Source organism: Cibotium barometz, chromosome 4, assembly GCF_041138505.1.
Source record: "Cibotium barometz isolate CiBa-2024 chromosome 4, ASM4113850v1, whole genome shotgun sequence".
Classification (NCBI taxonomy): domain Eukaryota; kingdom Viridiplantae; phylum Streptophyta; class Polypodiopsida; order Cyatheales; family Cibotiaceae; genus Cibotium; species Cibotium barometz.
In genome coordinates this window covers 25,102,568-25,112,607 of record NC_141049.1, presented here as the reverse complement: position 1 = coordinate 25,112,607, position 10,040 = coordinate 25,102,568, and the positions used below count along the sequence as shown (strand labels likewise).

At 40.8% G+C, this 10,040-nt stretch overlaps 2 protein-coding genes across 2 annotated transcripts; one reads left to right on the top strand and one right to left on the bottom strand.

Moving 5' to 3' along the window:
• Window positions 1-207: 207 nt before the first annotated feature.
• On the top strand, window positions 208-5,228 carry LOC147639080 (phosphatidylglycerophosphate phosphatase PTPMT2-like). The gene is made up of 6 exons (XM_086787243.1): window positions 208-621; window positions 3,571-3,693; window positions 3,831-3,924; window positions 4,051-4,133; window positions 4,236-4,325; window positions 4,551-5,228. Exons 1-6 carry the CDS (start codon window positions 400-402, stop codon window positions 5,022-5,024), a joined length of 1,086 nt encoding a protein of 361 aa, XP_086643369.1. The 5' UTR covers window positions 208-399; the 3' UTR covers window positions 5,025-5,228.
• Window positions 5,229-7,495: 2,267 nt separating this feature from the next.
• On the bottom strand, window positions 7,496-9,020 carry LOC147639079 (heavy metal-associated isoprenylated plant protein 20-like). The gene is made up of 3 exons (XM_086787236.1): window positions 8,865-9,020; window positions 8,642-8,717; window positions 7,496-8,077 (listed from the first exon to the last, which is right to left on the bottom strand). Exons 1-3 carry the CDS (start codon window positions 8,871-8,873, stop codon window positions 7,749-7,751), a joined length of 414 nt encoding a protein of 137 aa, XP_086643362.1. The 5' UTR covers window positions 8,874-9,020; the 3' UTR covers window positions 7,496-7,748.
• Between the last annotated feature and the right edge of the window lie 1,020 nt (window positions 9,021-10,040).

The window sequence follows — 10,040 nt, the reverse complement described above, 5'->3', positions numbered from 1 at the left end:
TACTATATAATATATAGTTATTAATCTCTCAAATAAAACAATATATAACTTGTTGCACTTGATTGACTCTATATAATATATAGTGATTAATCTCTCAAATAAAACAATAAAAGTTTGATAAACATTTTTACCAACCAAACATTCAACCATGTACCTACCAAATTCTTCCTTTTTCCTATTAAAGTGGGGGAGAGCGCCCACAAAACCCAATGTAGGCAATATCCACACAGATCTAATAGTGGTTTGATCCAAAACAGATCTAATAGTGGTTTGATCCAAAACAGTGGCAGTAGGCGATGGCGTGCAAGGGGTTACATGCAAACACAGATGGAAAAGAGTCTTGTGTGATATATAGATAGATATCTGTATACATATGCAGGTTGTTGATCTCTGTTAATAATGTTGATTGAAGAGTTGGAAGATGGGGATGCAGCCTGCAGTTCGTCTTCGGATCCGAAGAAGCAGAAGGAGGGCGTCGAAGGTCCTGTGAACTCTCAGCGTCTGGCCGTGAAACTGTTCGTCGGCGCCGGCGCCAGACTCCTCTTCTACCCCACCCTCTTCTACAACGTTGTCCGCAACAAATTCGAAGCAGATTTCAGATGGTGGGATCAGATCGAACCGGTATCTCCCTTGCTTCTTCCCATTATCCCCCAACATCAAATAAAATTGATCTTATTCCATCCTTTTGCTAATCTAATCATAATTATCAGATCAGATCATGGTAAATTTTGTCAGCATATTCCTCTAATTGCAATTATCAGATCAGCTCATTCTAAGCATATTTGCTTTCAACCCCATCATGGCTTTTTCTTTTTCTTTTTCCCTTTCCCTTGGGTACTCCATGACTGTGGATCCCCCCCCCCCCCATGCAAACTCTGATGGTGATTCTACAAGCATGGAACTATAGGCGCTTATCATCAATAAAGATCTAAAGGAGGTTCTCCATGAGAAATTGCATCTTAAATGAAGTGCATGCTCACTCCATGTTGACTGAAACTGTCCACCCAAGTAATTTCATGTCTTCTATGGAGCTCAAACTGGCTTAACTTTCCCATAACGAGACTTCTTCTGAGTGACCAAAAGAGAACCTTGATTTTTCAGCATGCATATAGCTGAGCCTACCTTCTACTATGGTTGGATGGCGCTAGTTATTTCAACAAGTGAAGGTATCCATTCTCCTCAAATAGAACCACATTCACAAATGAGACACTTGGCATGACAAAAACCCCATTCTTTCGTCACCTCTTGCATCCCAACTTTATCTCTTGTACTTTGCATCAGTGTTTTACCAAACAAAACAGTCATGCTGGCTAAGTACAAGCTCAGCTCCATAGAGGGGAGTAATAATCAAGGAAACTGAGAAAAAAGGGAAAGGGGTGCTCTTCTCCTCTGGCTGGTGGCTCTAGGGGGAGAAGGCTACCTCATACATCAGTGTTTCTTTTTGTGAAGCCCCCTCATGGAATCTATAGCCAAAGGTTGCAACCCTCCACCCTTTTCAAGCCCCTTCCCTGATTCCTCGCTCATTTTCAGTTTGGAATCTATATATACTCTAAAAATTTAGTGACCATCCAGTCTCTCAGCCCCTTCATTGGTTTTTAAGGTGACCAACATATGATAAATGAGTGGGAATATTAGCCAAATTTCTCATAAATCTTCAATTTCTAAAAACTCCCCAAAAAAAAAACACTACTTTGCATGGTGAGGTACTCATTAAAAGAAAACAAATTCTATAAGGCAGTTGAAACTAGATTGTTTTTTCTTTTCTTGTTGCATAGTTATGTGAAACGCCCCAAAACGAGGTCTCCAAGCCGGAACATCCTTTACTTTGGGGAAAAAGTGTTTCAACAAACGCGTTTCAGCTGTTTCCCCATTTCCATTCCCATAACAGTGCCTTTAGCCATATTTCGCTCTGCACTTTCAGCCATTTCCCCAACAACACCTTCCATTTCCCATTTGCACCCTAGTTTTGAAGTTCAGTTTAGATCAAGTCTTCCATCTTTCTCATCCTTTTGATGTGGTGTTTTCAGCCCCTTGAAAGCGCCATATCCATTTCCTTTTGCTTGTGTGTTCTTACCATAGCTGCTTTGCTGAATAAGCTTCTCTAAAAGAACTCTCCACTGTGTAGATGGGCTAAAAGGCTGAATTTACCGTGGTCTGATAATAAACCTGTGCAAGTATCCCTGCCCAGATTATTTATTTATTTTTTATTTATTTATTTATTATTATTATTATTATTTTGGGGGGGGGGGGGGGTTAAAAACGAGAATAAATTTTTGAAGATGCCTAAGTCCTTAAAGTCAATGCGCTTTAATGGATGGTGTTACCAGATAAATGCAGCATTCGCCATCTCCAGGGGGTCTAACAAGTTTGAACCCAATCTGACAGAATTTCTCTGAGATGCCCAACAAAGTGACTTGTCTTGCTTATGCTACATAAGAGGGTTGCAAGTGAGCATTTTTGTGGATAGTTGATGAGATTGTTCTTCTACCCTCACATGAACAAGATGCGCTTTGAATGGCAGTTTCTATTATTTTCATTGGAAGAAGCAGCAAGGGATCACTTTTTCAAGGGAATAGTAGTTGAGTGGTTGAAGTTCTACAGGTTCTAGAATGACTACATTATAGCCTTCTTCCAGTGGATCAGCCATAGAAGAATTCACTCTCTTATGAGCCCAGGCGATGCATGCCTGGCAAGCGTGAAGTGTGGGTGAATTTTTGATGGATCTTCATTGAGTCAGATATTCTGATATTATGATGCTTCGTGGCATCTATCATCAGGTCATGGCTCATGGTTATCACCCAAGCACTCCTTTGGAATGACTCCATACCTGATGCAATGGGGGGACCCTTGGGGTCTAGTTTGTATTTGCAGTCCCTTGGGGAGGGGGAGGCAAGTCTCCCTGACTTGAAGCGTCTGTTTGCCTTATCTTTTCAAAAAAAAAAAGTAAACAAAATTATGCAAGGTAAATTATCTATGGAAGGCGATGTAGGAGCATAGCCCCTTGAGACATGCGGGTATGAATGTCATTCAATTCTAGCGGCCAAGAAAGGTACTTATTCTGCCATGCATGTAAAACATGCTGGCCTCACAGCAGAATGTCTAAACAAAAATCACACTTGGGTTTTACCTGGAGGCAAGTATGGGATCGTTCCACAAAATCCCCCAGTGATGCTATGTCCCCCAACCCTGTATATGTAATACCAGGCAGCCAGTATTATCTTTAAAAAGACCCTATCAAAGGGGGGATTTACCGTGCTGCATACATGCATGATTCTGTTGAAATTTTGGCTCGAGATGGCCTTCACCTCAAGCTGGAAAGCTAGCTCTCAAAGTCTCAAGTTTTTGGCTAGGTGGTGTGTTTGATGGATAGGTTTATGATTTGTGTTATTTGATTTTGCAGATCCTGTCTTACATGCAAAAAAACAGGAGTGGAGTGAGGCCTAGGAGCTTAATCTGGATAGCTGAATTTAATGTTTGAAATGATCCTCATTTAGCAAGTATGGACTTTATGGAGGGTGGATTAGATATCATCAAAGTTTGATTGAGTTTTCCTCTCTTTTTCTTGTTCAGTTCGTACTTCTAGGTGCGGTTCCATTTCCTAAAGATGTTCTTCGCTTGAAGGACCTCGGAGTAGAGGCTGTCATCACTTTGAATGAGTCATATGAAACACTAGTATCGTCGTCTCTCTATGAGGTTCTCTCTCTCTCTCTCTCTCTCTCTCTCTCTCTCTCATGGCTGCATGCAGATTCATGGTAAAGTTTTTAATGCACCAAGCACCTTCTATCTATGTTTTTGCTTGAAATGTAACTGCAGTTTGACTTGCATATCAGAGTCAAATGATCAAGCACCTTGTGATTCCTACTCAAGACTATCTCTTCGCACCGTCTTTTGATGATATCCAACGTGCTGTTGACTTCATTCATGGTGAGGATTAAAAAGCAAAGCTCACCAATGGTGTCAATGGACCACCTCTGGCATGATTTTCTACTGGTTTTGGTGGCAGGCCTTCACAGAAGCTCTTCACATCTAAATACTTTTTATCTTTGGCAGAGAATGTAGAACAGAGGAAGGCAACCTATGTGCATTGCAAAGCAGGGCGCGGTAGAAGCACGACCATCGTCCTCTGCTACTTGGTAAGAAAAATGACCTAGTACACTTGTTTGCTTTTGGACTACATGCTAGCTTTGAGGATGATAAATGGGCTGCATATTATGAATTCGGCATTGGTTCAACAGGTGAAGTACAGAGGAATGACGCCATTTGATGCGTTCAACTACGTTCGTTCCAAGAGACCACGTGTCCTATTGGCAGCTTCCCAGTGGAAGGTTTTCCTCCTCTTTTTTTAAAGAAAAGGAAAATAAATTTAGCTAAGAAGTCTTACATCTATGCTGCTTTCTGCAAAAAGAGGAAGACAGCATTACATCATTCATATCCTAGTCTATGCTTCTTTGTACAACATGGTTTTCCTCTTTAATTTGTTGCAATTATGTCTTCCTTATTAAAGGTATGGTTTAGAATCTTTAAAAAAAATATTGAGTTTGAAAATGCAGGCTGTTGTAAGGTATAGTGAGTACCAGCACTTCGTAAAGGAAGCCAACATGGCCCCGTTTTTCTCCATACCAAAACAGTGGCCGATATACAAGAGCCTATGCGTTGGTGATGATGGTGAGGTGGTGATGCTGAGTCAGCACGACACAGGCTGCTGTGGAGAATCGCCTGTTCTCGTGAATCTATCGGATCTTGAGGGTTACAAGGAGAAACAAGATACCAACCTTACTGGCAATGAGCTCCAGGGCGACTTGGGATTAGCATATAAAGTGCGTATAATGACTGCAAAGAGTGTTATTGGAGTTGCTAAGGCGTCAGCAACATTAGCCAGATTGTCGTACATATGGCTTGGCTACCAAACAGGGAATCAAGCTTTCAATATGACTCTGACATGTGATACCAACTGCCAGTCCTGTGTTGCACATCAGCCTATCGTTTCTCTTCATGTTTGCCAACAAGGACTAGTGGAATGCTAGTCTGCACCTTAAGAAAAAGGGAATCGTGAAAGTGTAATTGTTAACATGAGATTTGTATATGCTTGAAGGTTTTGGCTCCATTTCAAGAATAAACCATGAAGCTGACATGATGTGCAGCTTCTTTTTTTCTCATGATTATGGAGCCCAAAGGTCTCCCGACATGAAAATGTACTGTTAAAAATGATCACACCATACTTTTTTGGAGTTGTTTGTTCAATGCTTTTTCAATCTTGCCATCAGCAAAGTAATGTTTCTTGATAGCTTTCAGGTATATTAAAGGGGGTTTTTTTGGTGGTGTAGCTTTCAGGTATATTAAAGGGGGTTTTTTTGGTGGTGTGCTTTTTTTATGCAAGGCTGTTCTTTCATGTGGGAAAATTATACTTTGCACCCTATGGTAGCCCTCTGCTCTTGGTTCCTGAACCTTTCTGTATCTGTGTTTGTGCCTTGAAGGTTTTTTTGTTGTCATATAAGAGTTAATCATATCTCGCTAGAGCGGCGTCAGCTTGGCCTGCCAACATGCACAGGTTCGAACACATCCGACTTTTCATAGGAATAAATCTGTAAATTCCATCTTTCTTGTAACTTTTGTGGGAATTTGCACGCACTCCAGTACTCACTTTCTTGGAACTAACTCAGGAATTGTTTGAACCCATCCGACTTGTTTATAGGGACAAAAAATGTGTAAATTCCATCTTTTTCTTCTAACTTTCAGAGGAATTTGCACTAATTCAGCACTCACTTGGAGCTTTCTTGGGAATTTGCATATGCCTTTAGCACTCACAGATGAAGTATAACCTTATATTTCACCCAAACACATCAAAATATTTCTAATAGCAAGGCCAAGTGAATATCATGTAACATAGAAATAAAGCTCTATCATGTAACATAGAAATAAAGTTCCAAGTACTATTCTTGCATCTTTGTGAAATCATTTTTACTTAATCAGGCTTGAATCATGATTGAATGATGCAAGATTGCCATTGTAGGCCACATCTTTTTTTTGAAAGTTCAAAGTTCGCATCCAAACAAAATTGGAAGGCATTTTGGTGGAGAGAAGTGGCTTTTCTGGTAAAAACCCTTTACAAATAAACCTAGAAGAGGATTTCGGGTTTTTATCGAACCTTACCTCCCACTTCTTCCTTTGTATTATAGATGGCAAGTGGAACCCCAATCCTTCCCACGTGAAGTGACAAATGTACTCTCATCTTGTTAATTTGAAATATTACCAGTACTTCGCATCTTTTGATTGGTATGGAGCCTTGCATCATCTTTCAGGAGATTGTGAAGATGCAACCAGAATCAAAGCTGGATATTCAAGTCTTTGACTATATAATCATTCAACATGTTGCCTAGATGGTTTTTGTAAGTATGTATAAACTTCTCTCAAGACCTTATATTTATATGTATTTTGGCATTTCTTGGTCTTTAGAGTGGATTTCATATAAGTAAATTATTTCAAATTCACAAAGGTTCGAAAGTGACTTGAGCTAAAAAAGCACACACCAATATCCAACCATATTCCATTCTTACACCCAGCTGCCACATGCAACATGCCAAGTACTCTTTAGTACACATTTAGACGCCAATGTCTGCACCTATTGAGCAAGTCGCATCTTGTACCCAGGCATTCAATCCCTCTTTGCACGAGGTGTCATCAATTTGATAAATATGACTCAGCAACTAACAGGTCCGATGTAGAATAGCTACTGACCATTCCAATGTAGGATATCTTCTCTACTCATGACATGATGCTTATAAACAGGGTTACATAGTCAATCATTGTTAGACCATCAAACCCATAGCATTATTCCAAGTCAGTTGGAAATATACATGTCATTTTATGTACGTTGGAGAGATGCATGTGCAGAACCATCATTGGTGGCAGGCTTTATCTGACATTGCCTACCTAACAGGTCAGAGTTTATAGACCTAGGTGGGTGGGATTGTTTGGCTTCCTTCTTTTTGTTTTTCTTTTTCGAGAGGATAAGCAAAAACATAAAGGTAAAGGGGATGTACATAGCCGGATGGATTTGACACAATAAGAATCCAGTACATATGACAGAGCCCTTCTGGGAAAAAAAGAATCCCAAGAATTGAGGCATCAACATCTGGCCTACTTTTTAGTTTAAATGATAGTTTAAGTGACAGCCTACTAGGCTAGATTTCAATCTTGAAACACCCCTCGAAAGCCGGTTGCTTGGGATTCTCACTGGTAGCATTATTGCAGTGTATCTGCACCCGAAAGCTCCATCACTATGGCTTTGCACCCGAAAGCTCCATCACTATGGCTTTTAATTTTTAAATTGCATGTAGGGGTTAACAAGACTTAATTATTAGTTTGGTAGATCTCGGCAATGGAGCAAATGATGAAATTTATATTAAAAAACCCCAACATTTTACAACTTTAAAAAAAAAGTTTACATAATGCACCTTACATACATATTGCACTCAAAATTTACATAAACCTTACATCATAAATGGGAACCTTTTAACAAAATTAGAGGATGCAGGTGAACATGGCATGGCCTTGTTCACCCACTTCCTATACAACATAAGGGGGTGCCCAAAACATGATAAGGCCCAAAACCAGCACGTGAGAGGGGACCAAAACTACATAAAGCGGGGCCCATAACATGGGGAGGGCCAAAACCAGCACGTGCGACGGGACCAAAATTGGCTAGTGCAGGGGCCAAGGCAAGTGGCTATGGTCTTAAGGCCTTATCTTTACATAACTGAGCAAGAGTTTGCATTCTCATCACTAAAGATGTGGGCATAGACTTCTGTGGGTGGCATTTCCTCGTTTGAATCCATGTCGTCTGCAGAGGCCACTTTACCCTTTGAGCCACCCTTGTTCTTGTTGCCTCCTTTTCCATAATTGATGCTATTATTGTTGATATTATCATTACTGTTGTTGTAATCTCCCTTCCCATGGCCCCCTGGGAGCTCCACCTTTTTGCCCACTTTTGCAAGCCTCTTCACCAGCACCTTGGGCTCCACAGACCCTACCACAGTCACCCTCTCATTCTTCATGTCCACATCAATGGTCTCCACACCTGCCTCCCACATAACCAACCCCCCCCCCCCCCCCCCCCCCAAAAAAAACCCAACATTTCAAAAATTATCACGAACACCAATGACCGATTAAAAAATTTATTATATGGGTTTTCCGACTTTCATCAATTACTGTGCAGCCATGCATAATGCTATCATACTCTCAATCCATCAGAGGCTTTGAAAAATAGATTTTTCATTCATATCATGTACTCTCAATTTCCATAAGATCTTCAGAAACAGTAGAAGAGAAACCATGCATAGTGCACACTACTACCATACCCTCTATTATCCCATGGAGAGCTTCATACACACTCATTATACAAGAGGTCCATCAAACCCTCTGCCATACACTCTATTTTACCATGAAGAGCTTCCTGCACACTCATCACGCATGATTCCATGAGTTACATCAGCTGAAAGCTCCCATGTATAATGCAAACCCAACTTGCATAATGCTACCATACGTCTAAATAGTACACGTTTTTCATGTACATCAACGTGAAAACCTTTCCATGCAAATCATTATGGAAATATCACCTAACAATGCATAGATGCCAACATACCCTGTATTCCATCAAGAGCTTTCTTGACTTTCCTTTTGCAGGCATCACAGTCAATGGAGACCTTGAGTGTTATAGTCTGCCAAAAGCAACAAACAAACAAACCATGGAGAACTTAGAGAGAGCATAGGGAAGAGGGAGAAAAAGCATGCATAGGAAAGCGCTTTCTGCAAATTCTAGTTTTGAGCATTATGAGACAATAACAGTAGAAAAGCAAAAGCACAACCTGAGTCATGGCTACAGAGGCAAATTGGGGAGCACTGAGAACCAGCACAAGACAACAAGAGCTACAGGGAGCAGAAAAAGCCAAAGAAAAAGCGGGAAAAAAGCAGGCTTTCTTCCAGTCACAAGACTCTCACAGTTCTTACGACTCCTCACAGATATGTACTCGCCATTGCCTTGCTTTCCGAGCCCCAGTATTAACGTTAATCCGAGTATTATGTATGGCCACCCTCCCTAACCATAATTTCCTGGTTTTTGCATCACTTGTATTAATAGCTGGTTTTATGGCCCCTTAACGCCTAACGTCATGTCACATTAACTCTCCTCTCCTTGGGAAACTCGAGATTTCCAAAATCCTCTTAATCTTTGTTTTGTGGCCCTCATAATAATTATTATTCAACATGTTTCTCCATTAGAGGGAGCCTTCACACATGTTTGAGCACTAGCCTCATGAGTCATAGCTATTGGATGGTGCGGACGGACGCCCATCGTGCGATGGCGTACGTTCAACGCCAAGAGACTCTCTTTCTCTTTTTGAGAGAGAGAGAGAGAGAGAGAGAGAGAGAGAGAACTTTTTTAACGTCGTAGGAAACTATCCCAAGAGACCAAATTGATCTATCCGACAAGATTTGAACTCAAGACCTTTGATTCAAGAGAGGAATGAGCTAGAGAGAGAGAGAGAGAGAGAGAGAGAGAGAGTGGGTAGATTCGAACCCAATACCTCCACTTTGGGAGAGGCTTGGGCACTACGACCGGGGCTACAACCCAACACCCTCTTGCCCAAAGTAAAAATATCTAACACATGCCTCTTCGTGTTGTCCCCCATTCAACAAGGGAAAAAAATGAACATCTTATACTTTTCCAATCAAAAGCTACGACCCATGGACACTATGTCCACCAGGTAGGTTCAAATAAATTCTAGTTGTAAAAGTACAAAACCAACAATTCATTGCCAACAAGTGATAGAGATGCAGCCTATAGACCCAATGAGTGTTGAGAGATGTAATCGTGGTGTTGTGTGTATATGGGAAAGCACCCTAGAGGTGCAAGATAAGAATGCCACATGTAATATTGCATAGTGTGTGAGAGTTGACCAAAAGAGTGGAAAAGGAGTTGCCACATGGATGATGATGTGTAAAGTGGGATAAGGCTAGAAAGCCTATATCATTGTATGGTTCAT